Genomic DNA, 25,992 nt, shown 5'->3' with positions numbered 1-25,992 from the left:
TAATACAATTCAATTTGCAATGAAAAGGCAAACATAACAAATTATTGAAATATAACATAGCATGGGTATGTTTGGGAAATAATACAATTCAATATGCATATGCATGTCGTAGCATATGCTAAAAACAAATGGGGTTTTCGTGCATGTCATGCAAATACAAGCAAGAAGATAAATAATTAGGTACCAAATTAATAAGTTACATTGCATGTTTCTGTTACTGCTCCATGATTTTTTCTGTATGTTTCCTTTAATAATAATTAATAGCATTATATACATTATACATATTGAGCCTTATTTAGTTCTGATTTACCTGATTTTGTGTTGGCCATTTTCACTTTTCAGACACTTAACAAATCCTACCAATCCACTGTTCTTCTCATCAGAAACCAACCATAACGTTTGATCAGACGCGTTTTGTTGTGAGCCTACGATCGACTTCTTGACCTCACTGACCCAATTAAAATTGCAAAGAGATGTTTGAATTATTTTGTCCTCCGAACCGTCATATAAATGCGTCTTTCTACATAAAACAGTTGTTTTACTTGCAGTTTTGAAATCGTATATGATAATAAAACTATCACCAACTTTGAAAACTTTTTCAAACTTCCGTAAAGCTTCTTTTACATCGGGCTCAACAGATTCGAATAAAACAAATCCACCTTCAGAAAGATGTTTGTGAATGTATGTTCTAGTTTGTTCTGAATAACCCACGTCTTGACACAAAACAAATTGAAAAGAGTTGTTCGATTCATTGAAAATTTCCGAATATGTAAATGAATCTTCGAATGTGAGACTATATTTATTGTTTTCGTCGTGTACTATGTTATATTTCTGTAATAAGTTGTCCTTTAAATTGTAATATTTAACCATGTAATCTGGATATCGTGAAAGGCATGTGTGGACACTCGGAATCTTGTCTTTGTTGTCAATAGCTAAGATATTCAAGGCCTTTGGACTATTTTCTAGGACAATTTCTGAACAAAATTTCAGGTCATCCTCCTTCATATCTGTCATGCCGCCTCGCATCTCTATACCTTCATTTTCAACTGCTCTATTCATACTGGGTTCAAACATTTTTCTTTGATTTCCTTGAATACTCTCTTCTTCATTAAAATAACTGTTAAAAGTGTACCTTATGAATTTGTATGACTCAAGTAATGGAGGAAGAACTTCGTTTTGATAAGTAACTGGCAAGTAATTCAGGCCTCGCATGGCAGCCCATTGACATTCGCAGGTGTCTGTAGATGGTATGAACTGTACTGGTATATCTGTAAAATGATGCTGGCAGGTTTAAGTACACATCTTGTTAAAAAATGAAGCAAACCATGTGATGTCTTGATCAATTCTTTGTGTCATATTAAAGTTATAATAAGGGTACCTTCATTTCGTCAGATTTTTTACCGTACACGTGGAATTTCAAATACGGATTACGAATATAATATACGCTATAAGTATATAATTTTAATTTGGTAACATTTTCATCATTAACTTGGTTTCAATTATCATAATTTGTACAGAAAACTGTAATATTGTAACATGTTACAGATATTCTCACCAGTGCAGTTTGCTTTCACATTCGTCATATTCGGTAGTATCAAGCATTCCCCTAGTTTCCATGGAAGGTATAAGCCTCTTTTCAGTTTGCTAAGTATTGGGTATTGTAGCATAGCGTCTAAGAATATTTCCCAACGATCAGACCATCGCAGCGTTCCATTATGTCCTATATGTAAAGTTAAGACTTCTTATATAAAGGTAAATACCAATCTTTTGACTAGATTATTTTGGTTTTCACACGCATTGTAAGAATAATAAACATATAGACAAATATCTGCATAGCAGTGTTTCAATGTGGTATAATGTACTTTGTTCATTATAATAAAACATTAGTTTGTATTTTTGCTACCCACCGTTTAAATCTGATGATTCTATGCACTGAAAACTCTTCCCATATTCATAACCTCGGACACACAATTCCTTATACACATCTTCCTTTTCTAGCTCCAAATTTATACACTCTTTTTCGGAGTCAAGATCTTTTGTTGATCCAAAGAGACTAGATTCATGCGTTTCAGGCTGACTCACGTATCCACTAGCAACCAATGAACCACCTTCAGAAACTTCAAAACGCCCACTACTTTTTAATATATCTATTTCCAATGAAGTATCCCGTATATCTGCAATTTGATAAAAAAAAGTATGTTTCCTGGTTGTACAGGTTGAATAACAAGGTAATACGATACAGTTTATCGATATCAATATTTCACCATCTGTTTTGTCATGTTTGGAAATGTTTTAAGATACTATGTCAAATTCATTAAAGACATTAAGCCCATCAAAATGTAAATGTTGAGAGTACTGATAAAAGTCAAATTAAGTTAACATTTAGCCATTTTTCCAATTTAATATCGGTTCAGCTCAGTTGAAAAAAAGTTGGACGGTCGTTTTATTTTTAGGCAGTTTTTATAAATTATCCTAGCCATTTCTTATTAACAATTGTTTGGTCAGTCGTCATTAATGCAGTTAATATTTTGAAGTATGTATAATTAAACCCAACTTGACAAAACTGAGTATTATGTCACTTTAACAAGACCTTGCGTCTTTTATTATTATCATTCTCTTTTAAATTATTAAACACGAACGCAAGCTATGATCTTAACATGTCATTAAGTTCTTTTGTTGCTTATTGATATAAAAATATAAGACTATCAAGAAAACTATTTAGAAATATCAAGAACAATAGCAACAAAAAAAAATAGCCAATTCATTTGCATTATACATTTCTTATTTACCGTTGTCGCCTTCTCTTAATATGATTGCTTGATGAAATTCGACGTCCATAAATTTTATGGCCTGAGATTCATAACTTTTCCCTAACAATGTGGCAAATGTCTTCCAAGTGAGATAAATGTACCCAGAGGCAGGAAAGAGAACTCGTCCGTTAATTGTGTGATCTCGAAGATGTGAGTATTCACCTCCCTCAGATATATCTATAGTATATGTAAAACATCGCTTTGACTTAATACCAATGCATACATCCGATGACGGAATATCCCATGTTTGAGTGTGATCCCATTTCACCACAGGCGATAACATCGGCGTGCCAGTTGGGACTGGAAATGATATTTGGTCTTCTATACGGCTTGAATCAAAACAAAGTCCTCTTTCAAATAATCTGAAAGTAGTGAAATACAGACATATCATATTTTGATATTCATGTTGAGAGTTAAATTATTTTTCAAACTATTTGTCTTTTTTTTTCCAAAATATAAAAAAACGCTTTTTTAAATTCAGAAGGCCGTTTTTGGATGAAAGACGCTTAGGAACAAGACATATCGAATTTATAATACTCACTTTCCAAGACTTGACATGAAGTATGACATGTTTTCATGATCGCGTTTCATGAGACCTGAAATATAGCAATCCGTTGGCAGAGATCGTCTTAACAGTGGTTGTAGTAAACAATGTGGTGCAATTTCTATTACGATTGCCCCATTTGGAATTTGCCGTGTTGCCTCATAAAACAGGACTGGACTTGTCAGAGTCTTCGTAAGATAGTCAGCCGTAAGATATCTGGATACCTCACACTCCGTCATGCAGTTTGGTATAACTGTGCTTATCCATTTTTTGCTTCTAATTCTCGGAGACTTTAGAACCTGTAACAAAAATCATCCAATTGTTATGCAACATTTTAGCCATACCAAAAGTTAAAATATCTCAAAGGTAAAATATTCGATAGTATCGACTGTAACACAGAAATGCATTTTATTCTATATGACATTATGTGCAACTAGACGATTGCTTTGTGACATGTACTTACTTGTTTAATCGCCACTCTAAATGGCTCTTCAACCACATGTAGATCATTTGAATGAAAAGCTATGCCGTTAGTATTTACATGTTTTGCAAATACACCTTTTGCATTAAGATCCTTTATGATTTGGTCTATAGCACATGTCCTACCGGATATTGTTACAGAATCCTGTGCATTGTGACATGCAACCGTCACTTCCTTTGGCATCACTGACTCTGCTTGCTCTAATGACAAACCTGTGGTGCAATACATGAATTACGAAAAAGAAAATAAACGTGATAAAAGCAGCTTCATAATTATCATGTTCAGGTAACAGTTATTTCTATATGACTTGCATTGAATCTAGTCAATGAATGTAGTCAATATATTTTCTTTGTTTAAATCTTTACATGTTGACATTAATTAAAGCATACAACACAAAAATACACGAAAGAAGGGACTCAAAACTAAAAAGGACTATGCTTTTTGATGTAAATATAATTTATAGCTAATGGATGAGTTAGGACGTACCTATAGCAGCCATAGCCCCATGTGGCAAATCAGCGTTCTGAATGCAAAAAGCCCGTTTATACGCAATATAAAGTGTTTCCTCACGAGTTAAACAGCCATCTGCATAGGCACAGGCCAGTTCTCCCACTGAATGTCCAATTATACCATCCGGTTTTATCCCAATATCCCACAAAATATCATACAAAGCAATCTTAAAAAGGAACACAAGAACATATTTTCCCATGTAAACATCATACTCAAGTGTAGAAATAACCAGTAATTATACACAAATATAAATAGTGTATGCAGTAATACTTAAATATAAAGAATATAAACATCAATGGACTAATGAATATTTTCAATCCACCTGAACTGTTTACTTTTTATGGCCTTACTTATCCACCTTTCGTTTTGGACTTGACTGGTGCCAGTTTTGGGGGTATTAAGATGAAAATTTGAAAAAGAGTCAGGCAAAAGTATAGAGTGTGGACATACTGCAAAGCTGTACAGGCTGGTCTGACTCTTTACTGGTGGCAAAAAGTAGTGTTAATTTTGCTAAATTTTATATGAAAATGTAAATAGAGCACGTCAATGATTTTTAATACAATGTTTACTAAATTGTTTCAGCACGAAACCAAAGCACCCATGTAAGTTAAATAGTAAAACCCCGATTCCCACGTGTAAGTTGTCTATAATTTTCATTTATTTACAAAATGTTGTCAATTAACCTTTTTCCGAATGAATCGGATGTTTTCAATGTTTCTTGTTACTCGTATGTTTGTTTGAGTTTTACGTCGCCTCAGCACATTAAATAGTGGGCGATTGTCCTGCTTTACTGGTGAATATGTCCCTCCGTGCACTATTTCAGGTATTAACTGACACCTAAGTAGAAACCCCGATTGTCCGCACGTAAGGTAGCTGGATTGCTTCTAGATATGGCGGGATTCGGACTCACAGTGGTGAGGGGCAAGCGTTTGAAGTCAACTACCTTAATCACTCATATTTACCTGTATAGCTGTAATCATAACAGGAATGTCCACTATGTAATCAGTACATGTGCCCATCTCTATGATTTCCTCAAGGTCAATATCAAATTCTTGAAGGGCCATGTTTGACTTCAGAATTGATTTGCGGAAAGCAACGACTTCCATCATTGTTTTACCCATACCATGCCATTGAGCTCCCATTCCAGAAAACACGTACCACACTTGCTGCTCCGAGTTATGGTTGTCCTTGACAAATTTAATTGAATACATTTAAATTAGGACATTTACGATTATTTAAAAAGAAAAGAAAAGTTAGCAATAAAAGTATCAATAATCAATCAAATTTCAACATTAAAAAGGTTTGTGCTGGATTGCGTTTTACAACATATAGGTTAAACTACTTGTTTAATTTAAGGTATACACTTAATTATTGAAATGGTTAGCCCACCATTGTTTTCCATGATGTCTCATCCGCTGTTGAATATGCTTTAACTTTTGCCATCCCTGTCATAAGATTTGCATTCCTCAACAGTAAGTGAAAATATTGGTCATATTTTGCTATTTTTTCTATTGTTTCTTCCACTGAACTTGGTTCTCTTGAGGAATATAATACAAGTTTAGCCCTCGAGATTTCTAACGTACATGGTGTAGCGATACAGTGAGTTTTGAGAAGTACATGTGCGTTTGTTCCTCCGAACCCGAAGTTGTTAATGCCAATGTAATCTCCTTTAAAGTGTAGATTTTCCTGAACGGCTTCCAGCTGCCCATTACAGAGTTCGGATAAGCTGCTGTTTGGCACAGAGAAGTGTAAGATTTTCGGTATGATTTTTGTCTCCATTGCTACAATCACTTTTGCTAATGACACCAAGCCTAGGAAATGCAAAATAAAAGTTTGAAGATTATACCGACGAAAATATATCCCGCGTCTTGAGTCGTACGCAGATAAGATTACCGTTCAGTAATTTTTTATTGAATCGTCATAATTTTCAATACATATATTTTTACTGGATTACATTAAAGCGTTTGAGTGGTTTTCCATACTTGCATATCGTTCGAGTGTCAATACATAACAATGTATGTATATTTCATAATTCATTAATTTGATAAGGAAAAGCCGGAAAGATAAAAGTAAGAAACCCGAATATACCTGATGCATTTTCAGTATGTCCGAGATTCGATTTTACCGATCCAATTTTAAGGGGACCACTTTTTTGTGTACAAAATATTTCAGCAATCGATTCCGCCTCAAACTTTTCACCAGATTGGGTACCAGTGGCATGTGCCTCGATATAGTACATATCGTTTGGGTTCACCCGGCTTCTTAATAAAGCTCTTGAAGAAGTTTGCACTGTGCTTCTTTCGATGTTGATATTATGCCTGTAACAATTTTTATAATATTCACCTTGGTTACAATTACTAGTATGTCTTTCTAAATGGACACGGTTCTCATAATTAGACAACGAATTTATCAGGAATAAGTCACACATGTTTGGTGTCAAAAAGGGCATCAAAGCTGCATGCTTCAGTTATAGGTAGAGCATGTCTGCTTCACAATATATTACTCATGGCAATTGTTATATGAAACAAAAATCACTGAACGCAACAATATTAAAATTACCATTGGAAGAAGATCCATTGTTGTTGACCTTTGAGTGAACGATTTCACAATAAATCCTTCTTGTCATCTCTTTTCTTTGTATAATTATTGCAACAATTCCTTCACTTCTACAATAGCCGTCGGCTAAATAAATTGAACAATATAGCATACAAGTATAGTTTTCATTTTGTGCAAACAAAATGTACTAGTAAGTGTTTAAACGTTTTGCGGTCTTACTGAGACACGGACATCAATTGTTGTTTTAATATTCTTGTTAAATTAATAATGATAATTTTTTCATGTACGCAAGATACATTTTTAAGGAAATGAGTTTGCAGAGACAATTCATTCTTGTTTCCTATTACTTACTTATTCTAGTTTTTGCATTTAACTGAAGCAATCGGCGTAAGTTAGGCATATGATAGGATACCGATTTTTTGCGTCTTGACAAAATCTTCTAAATTTTAGAAACTTGTTTGTAAAACTTATTAAAAAAAAGCAATGAACATGATTCATAGAATAATGTACTTTATAGCGTCAAAAAAGCTGAGAAAATGTTTACCTTCTTCATCAAAAGACGCGCATCGGCCATTTGGAGACAGCATACCGAGTTTCTGAAGCTGTTTACTAATTCCAGGATGGCATAAAATATTTACACCTGCTACAATGGCAGAACTGCATACTCCCTGTCTCACATCCTTTACTGCTTTATCAAGTGCAACGAGGCTGGATGAGCATGCTGTGTTCATAACAAGACTTGGACCTTTGAAATGAAATTTAAATAAGGCTCATCTCTTAGGATGGGTTTACAGCCTGGCCTGGCTACGTACTCCTTGCAAAAGTTAAACACTTCCAGCAGATTTTGGGTTAATGTTATAGATAAATAATTATCTTGATATTTATTTATTTTTTATAAAAGACCAGTTCTGCACAGTGATTACGGATTACAAAATTCAATTATAAAGTATAACATTATTTTTGTTGTCATCTGACCTTTTTACACACAGCGACTACAAGAGAAACTAAGAAATGATTACCTCGAAAATCAAACCAGTTGGAAAGACGATTTGCCAACATGCATTGTTCTGAACCTGTCATCTCATAACCAGATATTTTGTCTATGTCATCCGACATTGCAAAATGAAACTGCGAAGGACCAGTACCAACATAAACACCTGTGTCGGATTTCCGTAGTGCAAGTGGATCAATACCTTGGAACAATCATGATAGTAAAATTTGATTACAAAACGCTTGATTAACTTGAAAGTTTGATTTTAGAAGTGACGCTTTCTCATCTTCTTATCATTTTAACATTTTCCTTATCGAAATATGCTAGTGTCATCATTTTGTCTGTAAAAATTTGTGAGTAATACTATAAACTTTTCAGTACGGCAAATAAAAACTAAGAATATAACAAGCTTTTTTAATTGGCATATCGTTTGTGAATAATATCTCCTCTGTTCATATAACGTTAGTACCTGCGTCTGCAATCGCTTCATAAGTAACTTCCATAAGTATCCGCAATGAAGGATCCATTTTATTTGCTTGCGCAGCGGATATGCCAAAGAAACTTGCATCGAACCTCGACAGATCTTTTATTTGTCCATAGGGTGGCAAAGCAAACATATCTGCAACAGTATACCAATAACAATATCAATAATATGGATAAACTACATTTATGCCATGACATGAACTTTCTGTTTACTTGTTACCGCAGTTACATTTGTGTTAAAGTATTAGAGAAAATATCAAAAGTAAAAGCAATTTAAGGGTTTGGAGACTATAATTCATATTTGAGTCTATTGTATATGAAAGCATAATTATATCCCACGATGAATAGGTCCACTCTAGTACGCTGAGTAACATTGACACATTTATTTTGTAACCTTGTATACGTAAGTTCTCGTTACTATAATTTTAAGGTAAGATATTTTAAACATAATACACTGCAGAACCTTTCTCATTAATAAAGTTTGAACGACACATACTTCAAATTAATACTTTATACATGTTATAAGTAAATGGGGCAACGCCACCAGTTTATTTTGATATAATTATATTTTTAAATTACACGCTACGCTGAAAGAAACTCTATATCATATAAACGTATTTTACATTTAAGCGACTTTGCTTCATTTCATCCGTGTTTCTCGTTTTTAAGAAGAGATACCAAGTTTCAAGTTCCAAATTTATTCAAAGTAAAAAGAAATACGCCATCCTTTTAAGTACCTGATACCTGTATTTTATGATGATAATAAAAAGGTCGGTAACTTCTTGTTATTAAACTATATATTAAGCTGAAGTCTGTAAAGCTGATATACTCACCAGTATTTATCCTTTGTTTCCCATGATTTATCATATCGACACCATTTAGCAAATTTTCCTTCAGTTCATCCATGTTATCACACATCGGCAGACGACAGGAAATCCCGCTTATCACAACTTCTCTTCCCGGTGACGTCATGATTAGACTAACAGAATGTGTATTAAAACGGTATACTCTTTTATTCTAAAATTGCATCGTCACGGCAATTAAGAGATACTTACGTTGTAAATATTATTGAAGAATATAAAACAACTTAAAAAACACATAGTTTCAATCATAGTGTTATTTTTTGCCCTCGAATGAACGCTACACTTACTTTGCAAACGTGTCTGAATACATACACAGTGAAGCATTAAATAGGAAAAGGGTAATTTAATCTATCATTTGCTATTGTAACATTTAAAGAGGTAAAAGTTAATGGAGCATGCACTATATTCATTTCGAACCGGTATAAACTTCATATCCCCTTTTTCAGTTTAAAATACAAGTAGTTATTCTGCGTTTATTCTAGGGTCTCTCGTACCCGATGTCTGTCTTGAATCTGTGTCACACGATATTTGTATTTTGAATATTGAATGCTGTGACATCTTTATACAGTTATATTACGAGGTAAAGGCACAAAAAAAACCTGGACTGAGTCGATGATTTAAAATGTTCTTTATACTATACTTTAATGGTGTCAATTTGAATAAGTCTTCATTTGTTATATATGTATGTTCACTCGAGCGTTACCTTTTCGTCATATGTTAACCGTAAAACATCGGCAGGACATTTTTTTTTCAGTCACATTTTTCTACATCAAACTTTAAATATATCAAAGTTTGTAAACTTCAAATTTCTCTCTATCTGCTGAAGTTGATGAAAACCCTTTACCCTAAGCTTACTTGAACCGGAAGTGATTAGCCTCTTCCGCTGGTATATAAAGTAGAGTCAGGTCAACCTGTACTCTCCAGGATTTAAACTCTTGGCAGCTCAGTCTTTTTTTATTATTGATACTAAATCTCTTAAAGTGCCATTTTAAAATATAATGTATGAAAATAAACAAAAACATTATTTTCATCCAAGGCATTTAGAAATCATTCATTTAATTGGGATCATATTTGAAATTACTAAAAACACAATTTGTGTATTTCTTTTCACTTTGATTTTTATAAGGAGTAACTTCCAAATTGGTATAAAACCAAAGTCTATTAATAGTTCTATCAGGTGCTCATACAAATGTTTACTTGTGACCTTTCTGTTGAAGATGTGTCAGAGTTAAAGCATGCACAGTGCGTTAACAGGAGTGCATGTATTAGTTACCCTCACTCCAACGCATGTTCATTGATTGGCTAATTTTGTCTAGAGGCTTACTTATTGTGGCGACAGAGAAAGGGATAGCGACAGAAATATCATATTTAGATGCTCGTTCATTGGTTACATTTTTTGGGGGTTTCATATTGTGACAACAAGGAACGTGTTTTTTTACTATGATACAAAAGAGAAAGAACATCAAAACACTCGGCAATCTGATTTGTACTCAGACGCCCCCTCGTACAAATCAGATAGCCTCTTGTTTCTATTACTTATTTTTGCACTTTCCTTATGATTAACTGTTAGAAAAAACAAAATATTCCGGCAAAACAAACGAAAACAATAACCACAAATCACAATTTTCATGCATTTTTGCGAAATGTCAAAAGAGTAAATTCATAACACTACTTGGACAGTTGGCATACGCTATGTTTAGCTTTTTACTGAAAACCGTTTCCTCTTATTTATAAACTGACGTCACTCTGTCATTTGTAGGTCAATGTTCAGTTGCAAATATCTTAGTCACTAAATCGAATGTATGGAAACAAACTTTATTTCACTCCTAATGAAACTAACCTATATGGAACATATATCAAGTAGATTTTTAGAAAATGAGGCTCCAAACCTTGATCAAACTATAACAAATTTAAAATTGAACAAACACAATACACAAAGTCAGCTTAAAAACAAATTTATTCTTTTAAGTTTGGTTTGATATGCAGGTAATAATAAAATAGCATTTTCTTTGTAGCAAAATAACGATATGCAAATTTAAATCAAAACAGTTTTCACAAATCGTAATCGTAAATTATATAAATGGCGCGAAATTATAATTGTCAAGAACAGTATGGAAAAATGAAATTGGAACCGTGTAATGATAGTACTACTTGCATATTTCGTCTTCTGTGTACTGATTGCTTTATCTGTTCTTTTTTGTTTGTTTGTTTAGGAATACCTGTATAACAATTTCAAGTCTAAATCATTTGATCTTAATAACATACATGAATGGATCCGTATCCAGCTTTTGGACGCCATTTTGGTCTCTTTTATGCCTTTTTTTTCTCGTTAAAATAGACTAACGAATGATTTTTCGGTGTGTGATTTAAACTGTTCTGATTTTAATATATAGAAACGACTGGAGTTCTATCGATAAGATGATAAGAAGTTAACTTTTTCATATTGTATCGTAGGATTTTAACTCGTTTGTTACGTAGACTTTAGCAAAGGACCCAAAAATTGTGTTTATTTGTTACTATTCTGCATCAATGAAATTCATGCCAATTCTTTTTTGGATAAAGTAAACTATATTTAATAGTTCTTTTTATGGTCATATCAGCATTAATACTGAATCGCGATTATTTGAAAAAAAATTCTATAATTTTTGTAGTATGCATACGTTATTTTTTTTCCTACAAAAGTTAATTATTACCAATCGTTATTTATATTTGGAAATATCTTTTAAATGCCCATCAAAATATGTGACATTAAAAAATGATAACAGATAATCTCCTAGAGTATACCTTTTCACATGTTCTTTCATCTTATATTTACTTCTCGAAAAATAAACAGTACAGCTTTTGTTATGACCAGTCGTCGGCGTTGGTCAACATTTTGCTTTAAGTCTATAACACTTTTTTATCGTTTGAATAAAAATAATAGTTTGAGCTGTCTGTTTGTAAGAAAGTTGTTTGTAAATTGCCTTACATGCACACACTCATTTCTAATTGGTTAAAAGCCTACTTGAAATAGCTTTAAATAATCGAGGAGACAATGAATGTTACAGCTCATTCGCAACTCGATCACAAGAATATGGAAACAACACAGTTTTACAGTTCATACATTTTATAACAATGTTTGATTACATATTAGATATAGCTTTATTCTATCTTGTTTAAGATCATTTACTTCATAACTAACAACTCAATTAAATTGAAACTAAATATGTAATGTATTCATGAAGATTTTACGCTGAAAAAGTTAAATATAAGAATCAAATGATATAATTGGTACACATTTTAAGTTAATTTTGAATTTAAACTTTGATTTGTGCATGAAACGGATAATGGACCCTTAACAAATTTGACCATGAAAATTGTATAATATATATCATATAATTTTCTAATCAATGAATTATTAATTACAGATACAAACACACAAAAACAACAACAAAAGACAACACATGCATAGTTTTTGTCAGTATTTACAAAGCAAATCTCATGTTATTAAATTGCATTAATAATTGCTTGTATATAAAGCTAAAATGTCATGTTAAAAATAAGATATCTACTTGGCAGAATTTCAAGAATATGAATTTAGGTGATTAGAAGCAACTACTGCATGCAAATAAATCAGTAAAATAAATACTAGGTTTATACCAAATAATAGTGATTTAGAATTATATCTAATTGTTCACAGTATGTCTTATACATTTGCTAAGCTGCTTATTTTCCCTATTTACTTGATAAGCTGTCTTCAACATTTGTTACAACTATATGTTCATGTACAATTTCAGTTTCAAAATCGAGCAGGCTACATTCCCCCGATAATAACCATTTGGAGTTTAGGTAAGTAAACAGTTAATTTGTCCGTACAATATCATCATAAAATAATGCATCTTTTTCGTTTACAGTATCTCCAAACTTTCTTAAAATATCCCAACAATCCTTTCAATTCTTCTTCTACATGCTCTCCATTGTTGACTCTATCTTTATAGTCATCTAAAGGTGAACACGGTGGAACATCGTAGCTGACACTTTCGATATCAATTACTCGGTCTCCTCTGGACCTGCCCTTTTTCTCACGATATTTATTGTTGTCCGTTTTGGATTGTGAAGATCCTTGCATTAAGGCAGAATGTTCATCACTTTCAATTTGGTATGTTGAATGTTGTTTCGCATCTATTTGATCACGCACGACATTGCTTGCAACATATTCAGAACTTTTTCCGGGAACCTCGTCTGTATTTGCTGTGTTAAAACTATATCCAAATTCATTCGATGAGGCAACTTCATCTGAACCTGTTACCATCTTTTTATGTCTTAAAACTTGATCGGGGTCCTGTATGTTTAATATCCTTTCATTTGACTTACTATCAAATATTTGGAGATTTCCCTTGCTTCCGCTGCTGACAAAGTCAGTCTCTTCATCAGCTTTTCTTAAAAATAATTGGTCATTATCAGTTGAGTCTACGTCCGTTTCCACAACCAAATCCTCGCTATCGTCATATTCAGTGAGCATATCCATCAATTGCTGAAGCCGATGTCTCTGACATTGGGATAATTGCTCCAAATCAAAGCGTTCAATTATTCGTATTGAATCTTTTGTGAGCTTGTTTGGATATTTGCTCTTCATATATGACTCAGCAAATTGAAAAATGACATTAGAAAAATGCGTATCAGAATTATCACGTTTGATCTTTTCAACTACTTCAAAAAGTTTGTTTATCTGATCTTGTTTTTTCGTTTCACTGTTTTTGTTATTCAATGCTACAACATTGTCATTACATGTTTGCACCAATTCTGCTAATTTCGGATGCGGGTCATCTTTGATATAACTTTCTTTATCTTCGTCACTGTCCGTGTCGGTGAGAATAATGCATGCAAATTTTTCTACATCTTTGCCAAACCACTGGAAGAACAGATCTTGTGTCTTTTGTATTTCCTCTGTAAATTTTCCTTTCATCAAAACAAAAGCAATTACATGGAAACCTGGGGTTGTCAATACTAAAGCCTTTAGCAGTTCCTTGTGCACTGCTAACTGGTCAAGATCTGTATCGAACAACCCGGGTGTATCAACAACCTCAACAACTTTTCCAAACCTTTGAAATTTCTGCAAAACAAAACATGAACAACATATTTTGGTTATTCACTTACCCTTAATTTAAATATGTTTAAGTATTTTGCATGTCCGAACATACCAAATTTAACGATGATTAATTGCACATTTATTACCTTAGAAGTAAATTTGTTGCAATTCATAATAGAACTAATATCGTATATACTTTCTGTAAAACCTTCACTCACACTGCATCTAAGTAAAGTAAAGATACTACATGCATGTGGTTTTGAAATAAACGTGCCTAAAGTCTTTGAGGAACAAACATTGATTAAACATTTTCACAAAGTTGACAACTAAAATCTGTCGTTTAAATATTTATAAAAGAAAAAATAAACTATTTCGTTGGAAAAGAAAAAAAAAGTTCTTTTTTGTTTAAGCGAATTCATTTTAGTTCTATAAGGTTCGAAGCTATAAGCTAATTGAAACACATTCGGATTCTTTCTGGAACTAAGCAGTACAAACAATAAGTGCTTACATTTGACCACTGACAAGTCTTTGTCTTTGATCTCGAAGATGCAGATACTTCAAATACATCTTTCCCAACTATCGAATTACCAGTTGAACTTTTACCATGCCCCGTACGTCCAACAAGCAAAATTCTGAAATCTATAATTAAGAGTATAATAGGGTACTGTTTAAATAGCGTCTTGTAAACAAGCTGAAATGAACTGTCTTTTGAATTTATGCATCTGTGATCTGCTAAATTCGTTTCTTACCTGATTTATTTTTTGAGACTATTGTATATGGAGACTTTAATCAAAATGAACGAAAACTTTTAGATATTTACATTATGGCATATTTCGAGAAGGTCAACCGTTAGAATGTAAACCTGCTATTCAGCATACATATCGAAGATTCTCAGTTTAATGTAACAATCAATTATTTTCTTAAAAGTATACTTGATGATCTTTATACATTTACAGCGTATTTGGTAATCCTATACACACAGTGTATTCGATAATCTAAAAGCATTCATTATATTTGTTAATTGATAAACGTACAAAATATTTCGATAATCTTTCCACGTACATTATATCTAAAAATCTTAACATAATCCTACTTTAATATAAAATTGTGATAGATAAAACATGGTTTCATGTTTTATTGTAATGATCTATTGAATACACGTTATCGTGTTACTATATTTTAACCTCATTTATATGACCTTTTGAAAAAATCTGATAAATAAATATCTACAGTTGAAATAAATTTTGTATTTTTTATTTCGTTTTATAGAACATTTTTGTTAAAAGTAAAACGTATATTTTTTTTTTTGTTTAATAACATTAAGTTTAATTAGTTCAAGGTTATTTCAATATAAAATTTCTTTGTTTACTTACACGTTTAACTTATGATTTAGTTCAGTTAATTGAAATATACAGATATAAACTGGTGTACACATTACATAAAGTAACATTATAGAAATCACATGAATTAAACTTAAAATTGTTTTCAAAACTTTAATCTAACCTGAATCTTTTTCCATTTTCTAACATTTCCTCTTTCTGTTTGACGATATTTTTTTTTCAAATATTTTACACTTCCTTTTTCGCTATGGTGTGTAATATCAGTTTCTATTTATAGTAATGTCAGCTTGTTATATATATAGGTAAAAACATACTTGTTATATACCATGGCGTTTTTGCGGTATTATATGGTTACCTTCTTAGATATTTAAAGCTCTATTGATAACTTATTTTTAAGAATAAATTGTAACAAACTTTTGCTATATTGATTTTGTGATAAAATACTTATTCTCTTAATCAGAAGAAAGTAAAAATGTAACAACCGCAGTATTAAAAATTGTTTTATTTTACTCCTAATCCTTGTCAGTCATGCTGTTTGATCACGTGTTTTTTTTCTCTTCCAAATATTTTGTCCATCGGGTGGAATAGATAGAACAGCTTCTGAAAATAGAAGGCGACCAATCGAACAGTCCGAAAGAGCTGGTAGCTCTTCCATTTTCCCAATCGAACCGGTCATGAGTTACATATACATTGTAATATTGTTATCAGTATGAAATAAAAATACAGAAGAATGATTGCAATTAGATATTATTTCTTACCCTGATGATATCAACTGATTGCATCCAGGAAGCAACCAATATACTTTCTTTTTCAACACGTAGGATGAAAGTTGAAATGTTTAACACAGTCAGTTTTAGACTTTGATTTATAAAGATTTGAATAGTAGCTTTCATTAAATGATAAACATGTTGATGCTGATATAATATTTGTTTTCCGTTTTAGATCACTATACAATTGCCAGTCTGATGTGTTCGGTTGGGTGTTTAGTCGCACCAACACAGTATAGATGATATGGCGACTTTCCAGCTTTAATTCACCTAATTAGAACAACCGACGTTCCGTAAGCTTACTGGATAGCTTCAGAAATCCCTGTCTTGATTGAAACCCGCAGCGGTGAGGGTCAAGTGGTTTGAAGTAGACAACCTTAATTACTAGGCCACGGTATCGCTCTTATGAATTTAAACAATACTATTTCCGTAATTTCATTCCTCCTCTGTTGTGTGTGACAGGTCTATATTCTTCGGATAGACTCGTTTAAACAAAAAGATATCCGTTATGAGGTCTATCATTAGCACGTGCACAGGTCTGCTACGCGCTCTCGGTTTCACATGAAATTCGTGACCAGGCGTTTCCTTAACAGAAAGCCTATACATGGCATTACGGTATCAAATCGATTCTGCTAGACCAGGTCTTTCCTAAACAAAAAGACCTCGTACTCAGCCGATATTCTTATCATGGCATCACGGTGTCAAATCGTTTCTGCCGGGCCTATCCAACATAAAAGAAAGACAAAAGAAAACACAAGTTGAAGATGTTACGCACCATGTACACCCTAATTCAAACTAATCTTCGAGATAATGAAACTGGTGCGCAAAGATGGATACAAGATAATGTTATCGCTATCAATTATCATAGCACATATATGGTATTTAAGCCCAAATTTTTAAGACCATTAAACACATCTGAATGTCAATTTCCCTAAGTGTTTTGTGTGGACATACAAATTCGAATGGCGTCAAAATTAGCAGAAGAGTGGAACCATTCAGGTATTTAAGATTTTTACAGATATAGAAAAAACTTTCAAATTCAACTAAAACAAATTTTAAATAATTGTCATAACCGAAGTTTTATAAAATATGTACATTGCTCTTGTGTCGGTAGAAATAAATATTAGCTTAAATTAAAGTGACATTATGCTTATATTTTCATGGCCAGGTTAAGGTAAATTGACTATGTACTTCAGAATTTGACTGTTAAAATTGTGATTGATCAACAGCTGATAATGGAAAATGTTTATGATAAAATATAAATCTGTCTAAAATATAAAAAAGACTGCCCAACTCTTTGTATAAACTGAACGTTACGGGGAAATTCTGATGGACATTTATAGAAATGTTCGTGGGCCATTTAAGTTATCAATTGTTTATGCGAAGTAAATTACTAAATTGAAAAGAATAATGAAAGCTTATTTTGACTTTCACATATTCTCTTACTACATTTGGTATTATATACCTTTGAATGAAAATAATGTCACAAATTAATGAGAGTGTCATTAGATAAAGTATATGGTTCTTTTTGTTTATTAAACAATTTCATCAATTAACATCATTCCTTAATATCTTGGATATTGAAGGCTATTTGATACAAATTGTCATTGTTCATTTACTGCTCGCACTATAAGTTCAATAAAGACACTGTTATGTATTCACCCATTTAAGTCATAGACTTGAGTTAGGGCAGTTCTATTAATCAGCTTAACATATTGTCCATAATTTTAGAGCATCACCCCTCCCTTTATTTTTGTCCCGATTTAAGTCACCATGGCATATTTAGAAGAACTTGCATATCCAAGCTATTTAGATGCCTGTTTTAATTTTGGATATACTAACATTTTTCATCTAAATAAATTCATCACCTTTTCAAAGAGTCAATAATGATGCACCTGTCCAAAAACAACTAAAACCGTCAGCCATATGAAAAGTATCTAATAAGAAATCTAAAACATATTCAAAGATATAACCAAGTTATAAAAAAGTATATAACACTTTTACCTTGCAGATATTTGAAATTAATACATGTGTAAGTTTGCATTTATGTACATTTTGTTGATACCACATTTCTTTGTTGGCATATCTTTGTGTTTTTTAATTTATTGAACAATATGTTCACATCACTAAAAATACACTCATTTTCCCCCAATTGCTTGGACCGGAACACGAATTACAGATCTCTTACAGCTTAGGTGAACGACCAAAGGCTTCATTAGAAAAAAGACGTTAACCAAATGATTTTAAATTTAGACTTTTCTTAAGGATTTGAAATCATTGATATGTACACAATACATGAAGACACGGTAAAGTTTATTGTGTAACTAATATTTTGTCAAATGGTCAGTAAACCAAATATAGCAAATTTAACAAACAACAACAAATGTTCATTAGTACTTTTATATCTTACAATACAATATATGGCCTGCAAAAACGTACATCTTTTGAAATTTAGTAGATTTTTATCTGATTTCACAGATTGGTCAGTCAATTCAGATGAGGAAATGTTTGGTTGAATAACGGTGTTGTTAAAGTTCGAATGACATCTTTAAATGCATATGTTGTTTGACCTGCGTGGTGCATTTCAATATGTATGCTTTTTATTATAGGTATGTTTGTAAACACTTTATCTGATTGTATCATAGTTTGGGGACATTTCTGTTGAAAATATTATCGTATACATACACATGCACAGGGCGTTACCTGGAGTGCAGGTATTAGTTACACGCACTCCAGGGCATACCCACTGATTGACGCATGGTCCCCCCATTACAAATCAGATAGCCTCGTGTTTCGATGGCCTTTCTATTACTTAACTACTAGGTTATATGATTTCAGATCATCCATTATTAACATCTGCATTAACGAGCACCTATATATAGCTTGTCGTAAAGCAGATTGTTATGTGAAATAGATAATATATATAGCTAGTACAAGTACTTCTATTTTTACATTATATGAATTACAACAGTTTTGAGAATAATGCTGGTTGGACGGACTGGTCATGGGATAAGTTCTACATGTAACACATTGACTGGTGAAGACCTTTCAGAAGTATCTTCTGCTTCTACATCTACGACGACGACAAGTCAGCTGTACAAAGTAATGCAAGAACTTTAACTTATCTTATGCTAATAAAGTAATAAAAGAACTTAAACTTACCTTATGCTGTTAAAGTAATGCAAGAACATTAACGTATCTTATGCTAATAAAGTAATGCAAGAACTTTAACGTATCTTATTCTAATAAAGTAATGCAAGAACTTTAACTGATCTTATGCTAATAAAGTAATGCAGAACATTAACGTATCTTATGCTAATAAAGTAATGCAAGAACTTTAATGTATCTTATGCTAATAAAGTAATGCAAGAACTTTAACGTATCTTATGCAAATTAAGAAACGCAGGAACTTATCATTCTTTACATTATACATAATAATTATATAAAAATAGTACGCCGAAACGTTTATTATATTTGTGGTTCTAAAAAATGGGGAAAGTGTGTGTGTGTGGGGGGGGGGGGGGTTAAGGTAAATACTAGTATCTATTTTCCTCAAACCATTTACCATTTATATTATATCAGCATATCTTTTTTATTTGCAGAGACACATACTTTTTATCGTATGACCTATGTAAAAATATTTCATATTTTATATACACGCTTTTAAGAGATTGAATACTTTCTTATTTTCACAAATAAGATATGGTCATAACACTATCTTTTTTACTTGGTTTAACGTTGCACTAACACAGTGTAAGACATATGGCGACTTTCCAGCTTTACTGGTGGGATAAGTCATCAGGTGACTTTTGTAAATTATTTCGGGCACCAACGAACACCTGATTAGAACCACCGACAGTCCGTAAGCTAGCTGTATACCTGATCTCATGTAGAATCTGACGACGCTCGTGCGACTCGAACCTACAGCGGTGTTAGGCAAAGATAATAAACTATTATCTAAAATCTGAATCTTGTCAGAGGTCTATTCAAAATATACATCTTCTAAATTTTAAACAGCTGATCTTTCATGAAATTAAGTGTTTTATAGACCTATTAGAGGCTTATAGCAGATTCAAAATCACATAATAGAATAAATTTAAACTGCATGTATTATTTGATATAACAGTAATTCTTTAAGAAAAAAAGATTATCCATAAATCAATGGTGTTCCTTGCGTTGTTTAGGGACATAGGGTTAATATTGAATATTGTTTTGAGAAATAAATAAGCTATATCATCCCAGAAAATTGTCAAATCTGAATGTAAAGAGAGAAAAAATCTCATAACATAGTCTTGAAATTTTTCACAACTACTCGAATTAAAGTCAGCTACACGAAAGGCAGATAAAAATCGTTGCTAGCCTTGTTGGTAAATTATCTGCCCTTGAAATTTGTAATATTTTAAAATTCAGTGGCGATACCTTTAAAACGAGGTCGGAGACCCTCATTAAAATGTTAAATTTAACTGTTTCTGTTATCATATCCGAATATCATTTACAGTTTATATAAATTATATTTTTGCAGTTTACCTTCTGGGTTTTGGATTATGTCAATATATTTTACTCTAATGAAATATATCAAATTTTATAATAACATTTTTATGAAATTTTTCATAATTATTGTAGGTAACCAATCGCTTCAAAAGAAATTATGAAGTGGTAGATACGCCTGGTATTTGTTACACAGCGCATGACAATGAAACAATTCACAAAGAACTGACTAAATCTCTCCATCTAGCCACACCTGGATTCCATGCCATTGCGTTTGTTTTAAAAAGAGATAAATTCACTGCAGAGGTTCAAGAGACAAAAGACATTATCTTGAGATGTTTTGGTGAAGATGTTAAAAAATATATGTTTATAATTCTCACAGATAGTAACACAGATGAAGAAATAGAAGCATTTATACGAGAAAGACCACACCAAAAATTAACAGAATTATTTTATGATTGCTGTGGAAGAGTTGTTCCACTTCAGAACAAATGGAAAAATTATTGTCTGATGCGTGAACAAGTTATTTGTATACTTGAAATGGTGGAAGACATAGTTGCCGAAAATAACGGCACAATCTTTTCAAGTAATACCTCCATACTTGATGAATCATATGCAGAAAGTGACGAAGAATCACCAAGGTCTCTTGTTTTAGAGAAAGAGAATGTTTGCGAATTGGATGGAACAGAAATTAAACATGGAAGACTCAAATATATTATTGAAATGTATCCTGAAACTAGCTCTGGATCTGACTTCATTGAAGAGTCTGAAAATTACATGGCTAAATCGTATGCAGGTAGTAAAGGAGGAAAATTAAAAATCATTGATGTGCACACAAATAAACCTTACGAATATACTACAGACACGTCACAAAATGTAGACTCCGGTGGAACTTCTGAAAATCAGTCGCCTGTCAATGATATCAGTTCTACGGATTGTTCCGACCCTGAAGATGATATTAATGACTTTGGAACCAAAGAAAGCATGGATAATTCCGAATATGAAATTACTACAACCTATTCTGAAACATCTGTAATTACGGATTGTTCCGACACCGAAAATGATTTTAATGCTTTTGGAACGAACGAAAGTATGTATAATTTCGATTCAGAATATACAAACCGTTCTGAAACCAGAGGAATTATGTATTGTTCAGACTCTGAAGATAATATGTATGCTTTTGAAATAGATGCAAAAACGTATAATTCGGAATCTGGAGTTAACACAAAACATCTTGAAACAACAAAAACAACGGATTTTCCCGACTCTATAGATGATAATGGTTTTGAAACAGAAGAAAGCACGGATAATTCCGAATATGAAATTTATACAAACTATTTTGAAACATCTGTTGATACGGATAATTCCGACACCGAAGATGATTTTAATGCTTTTGAAACTAAAAAAATAATGAATAATTACGATTCAGAATATACAAACTGTTTTGGAGCAAGACAAAATAGGCATTGTTCAGACTCTAAAGACTATATGAATGATTTTGGAATAAATGCAAAAACGGATTACTTTGGATATGAAGATAACAAAAACCATTTTGAAACAAAAGAAAAAACGGATTGTCTCGACTCTACAGATGATATTAATGATTCTGAAACAAAAGGCCAATCTGCTGTAGAAATGAAGAGATTAATTGCCTTAACCAGGGAAACAGTGTTTGACTTCTCATATTGCGCTATCATTTGAATATTCTTGTTTTCAGTTTTTATATGATAATATGGTTTCTCAAAAATGTCGACTATGTTTTGAACTACCATTTCTTACGCTATACCCTGCTCTGTCGATCTTCATATCACTGTCGAGCTCAAATAGACATGTTTAAAATGCAATTGATTGTCGTGATTTAAACAAACATTTAGCTGAGCTTGAATAAATAAGTTTATTGTAGAAAACCTATCTGGTCATTGGTATTAGTCAAAAGATAGCTAGTATATAAAGTGAACGTGATCAACTTCTAAAATTTTATCAATGTACATACGTGTCTCAATAAGATGTATGATGTATAATTTAACATATAGTTAGAGTGCATGGTATCTTCAAGATAAAGGAGATTATTATAAAGATTTTTATAAAGATATACATGCTAATTATACATATATACGATTATCTTATAATCATCGTCGTTTCGTCGTAATCAAATTTGTAATCAAGATATAGCTTGTTAACCTTATTTTGAAGGCTGTTTACTGTTCTGATTTGCTGACATTTTTATTGTTTAATGGGGATATTTCTATTTCGATGGCATCAAAATTAGCACAAGAATGAAAACGGAGAGGTATGCATTCTAAAAACGTGTTTTTATGTGTTATTATACAAAACGTCATTAGTTTCATTTTAAATAATAAAACCTTACTTAAGTACAGTTTTACTATAATGAATTTTGCAATTGAATCTGAACAAATAAATAGTCGCTCAGAATTTGTTAGGGTGCATAACCATGTAAATTTGACGTTGTTCTTCTTTATTAATCACTTTCATTTAATTATCACAATCTCTCATTTTCAGCAATATAAATGCTTCTTAAATATTATTTGTCGTTATTCATTTAAAGGTCACATAATCAGTCCAGCCGAGATATACATAAAAGTTTCCCGGTGCCTGTCTGATTATTCCATACATCTACAATGGAACTGTGACGCCTTCATTTACAATATGTATGCTTTAGTTTAGAGCCAAGTTTGTAGGTACTGTAAGATTACTTCACGTGATTGTGGACAAAGCGTTATTTACATGAAAGTGTACTTACATAGCTTAACATAAACTTTAATATCACAGTGAAGTACATATGATGAAATATGATAAAATCTTTATTAATTACCACAGTCTTGAGAATATTACTTGTTGGAGGAAGTGGTCATGGGAAGAGTTCTACGTGCAATGCTTTGATTGGAGAAGACGTCGCAGAAGTGTATACTGCTTCGAGACGTACGACCTTAATCGGTCAGCTGTACAAAGTAATTTTACACTATGCATTTCTGTAGAAGATCTGTGGGAGTGGTTGCTTACTTTTGATTACCTTCGGTTGATTTGGACCATGAACTTTTTCACTTTTGACATTTTGGACTTTTTAGTGGAGGGGGGGGGGGGGGATTCTTTATTTTTATTTCTATTTTCTTATCATTCTTTGTTGTAATAAATTTTGCATCTATTGTATGTGTAATTTATTAAAGTCTAAAATAATATTTTATCTCTTATTTCTTAAAACATTTATTCATATCATTTTATTTAATGTCTTGTAGTAAAGCAATTTGATTGACATACATATAGCATGAGTACACCTATTTAAATAAACAAACATAGCTTTTATTTAACAGTTAAAACAAATACATCGAAAATCACTCGAATTCAATATTGCATTTTTTTCACTCATAGGTAATTGGCCGCTTCGACAGAAATTTTGAAATAGTAGATACACCAGGTATTTTTGATACAAAAAATGATGTACAGAAAATTTACATGAAACTGATCAGATCTATAGTTTTTACTACACCTGGGTTTCATGTACTTGCGTTTGTATTAAGGAGAGATAAGGTCACTGAAGAGATTCAGGGGATGAAAGGTATTATCTTTCATTGGTTTGGTGAAGATGTTAAGAAACATTCGTTTGTTATTCTGACGGATACTAGCACTGGAGAAGAAAAACTAGCATTTTTTCGAGATAAATCACGACAAAGCGTAACAGAACTAGTTCGAGATTGTGGAGGAAGAGTTGTCCCTCTTCAGAACAGATGGAAAAGCTGGAAATAGTTTAGGACGAGTTAAGGACATAATTACAATGATGGAATACATAGTAACTAAAAATGGAAATTCAAGCTATTCAAATGTTACATATAAACTGTCCAAATCGCTTGCAGAGGACAAGGAATTACTTTCCAATAGTATTCGCCTTCTTATTATAGAAGAAATATCGAGAAAGAGTCTTACGAGAATTCAACAAGAAACACTCAAACGTATCAGTGAATATGAACTTGAAAATTACCAAAGTTTTAATGATAATGGCGATATTGAATGCGAAATGGTTAACCAGCTCGAATGCAGTAAGGGTAATTTATTAATCATTGACGGTCATACAAACGAAGCATATGAAGTTTCAATAAATGACAAACTTTTAACAAGTAAAGAGTTTGCTGATACTTCTGACGAAAGTGAGACTATTTATGTGTCTTGTTCTGAAGATGCAATCAATCTGAAATCAATAGATACTTGGTCACTGGACCTTTACAGGTTTGAAAAAGATGCTGTTTCCGATGGAGGTGTAGAGAATACAACAAGACGAAGATTCAACAATGGTACCTCTAACAAAACACATCTCAGTGCTGAGGATTGCAAAGTTTCAGATGGTTTTAAGTCGCACGATGTTTTGGTAACAAAAGTAAATACTGAAAAAAACTGATGTAGAAATAAAGGCTTTAACGTCAAGGGTGTCTTCTTGCACTATTATTTAAAAGTGCTTGAATGCTTGTTTGCTTTTACTTTTATACTCATTTGTAAGTAAATTGTGCGGAAAATGAAAGGTGGAAAACAATCCACTTACATTACTATTGAATTGTTTATTTGTTTATAAAGACTTTTGAACCATTTACCATCCATTGATTTCCTTTATAATGGAATGAACTAGTAACCTACAAAACAGTACATGTAAGTGTTCAAAATGTTGTTTAGTCTGCACTTATACTTAGTTTGTATATGTATCGTATAATTTAGAATTTATCGACAATAAATTATTTATGCTGCAGTTTATGTGTACAATGTAGTTAAATAAAAATCTCAACTGAAGTTACTATTTATAAAATGTTGAATACTGCTTATGCCGGTGCAAGGGGGTGTGTACGGTATCTTACATTTACCACAACCGTCCGTAGACTTCATTAAATCGAGCATGCAACATTTTCAATTTTACTCTTTTTGGCGTTCTTTAGCGACTCTTTTTCCTGTTTTCTTGATATCTTTTTTAATCGGTGATAACAAGGTTAATGCTTGTTAGGTAGGCCTATCAAAGAAATGAGAATTAACACTCTTATAGGTTCTTCAGTAATACAATAAGTTAGGAAAGTACCCAAAAATATTAAGAACATA

The 25,992-nt window shown here is 32.3% G+C and overlaps 3 protein-coding genes across 4 annotated transcripts; 1 reads left to right on the top strand and 2 right to left on the bottom strand.

Annotated features, from left to right (window-relative positions):
- Nucleotides 1–306: 306 nt before the first annotated feature.
- LOC132757623 (fatty acid synthase-like) lies at nt 307–9,347 on the bottom strand. The gene is made up of 15 exons (XM_060748945.1): nt 9,209–9,347; nt 8,362–8,511; nt 7,921–8,094; nt 7,446–7,646; nt 6,905–7,027; nt 6,434–6,715; nt 5,735–6,156; nt 5,308–5,532; nt 4,322–4,511; nt 3,818–4,047; nt 3,352–3,653; nt 2,790–3,172; nt 1,908–2,174; nt 1,556–1,720; nt 307–1,268 (listed from the first exon to the last, which is right to left on the bottom strand). The coding sequence occupies exons 1-15, from the start codon at nt 9,345–9,347 to the stop codon at nt 307–309; spliced, it is 4,215 nt and encodes a 1,404-aa protein (XP_060604928.1).
- A 3,329-nt stretch (nt 9,348–12,676) lies between these two features.
- LOC132757635 (GTPase IMAP family member 9-like) lies at nt 12,677–15,927 on the bottom strand. The gene is made up of 3 exons (XM_060748959.1): nt 15,810–15,927; nt 14,815–14,945; nt 12,677–14,330 (listed from the first exon to the last, which is right to left on the bottom strand). Exons 1-3 carry the CDS (start codon nt 15,823–15,825, stop codon nt 13,101–13,103), a joined length of 1,377 nt encoding a protein of 458 aa, XP_060604942.1. The 5' UTR covers nt 15,826–15,927; the 3' UTR covers nt 12,677–13,100.
- A 1,379-nt stretch (nt 15,928–17,306) lies between these two features.
- Nucleotides 17,307–23,974, top strand: LOC132757645 (dentin sialophosphoprotein-like). 2 transcript variants are annotated; one of them, XR_009629481.1, is made up of 4 exons: nt 17,307–17,412; nt 19,385–19,515; nt 21,037–23,191; nt 23,740–23,974. XR_009629481.1 is itself a non-coding variant. In XM_060748973.1 (3 exons), exons 1-3 carry the CDS (start codon nt 17,376–17,378, stop codon nt 22,600–22,602), a joined length of 1,734 nt encoding a protein of 577 aa, XP_060604956.1. In that variant the 5' UTR covers nt 17,307–17,375; the 3' UTR covers nt 22,603–23,974. The 2 variants fall into 2 exon arrangements, 1 of the variants encoding a protein (XP_060604956.1); XM_060748973.1 differs by having other exon boundaries at nt 21,037–23,974.
- The last annotated feature ends 2,018 nt before the right edge of the window (nt 23,975–25,992 follow it).

Source organism: Ruditapes philippinarum, unplaced genomic scaffold, assembly GCF_026571515.1.
Source record: "Ruditapes philippinarum isolate M1 unplaced genomic scaffold, ASM2657151v2 ctg591_1_1_1_1, whole genome shotgun sequence".
Lineage (NCBI taxonomy): Eukaryota > Metazoa > Mollusca > Bivalvia > Venerida > Veneridae > Ruditapes > Ruditapes philippinarum.
Note: the sequence above shows the minus strand (reverse complement) of the source record. Positions and strands in the feature narration are given on the sequence as shown.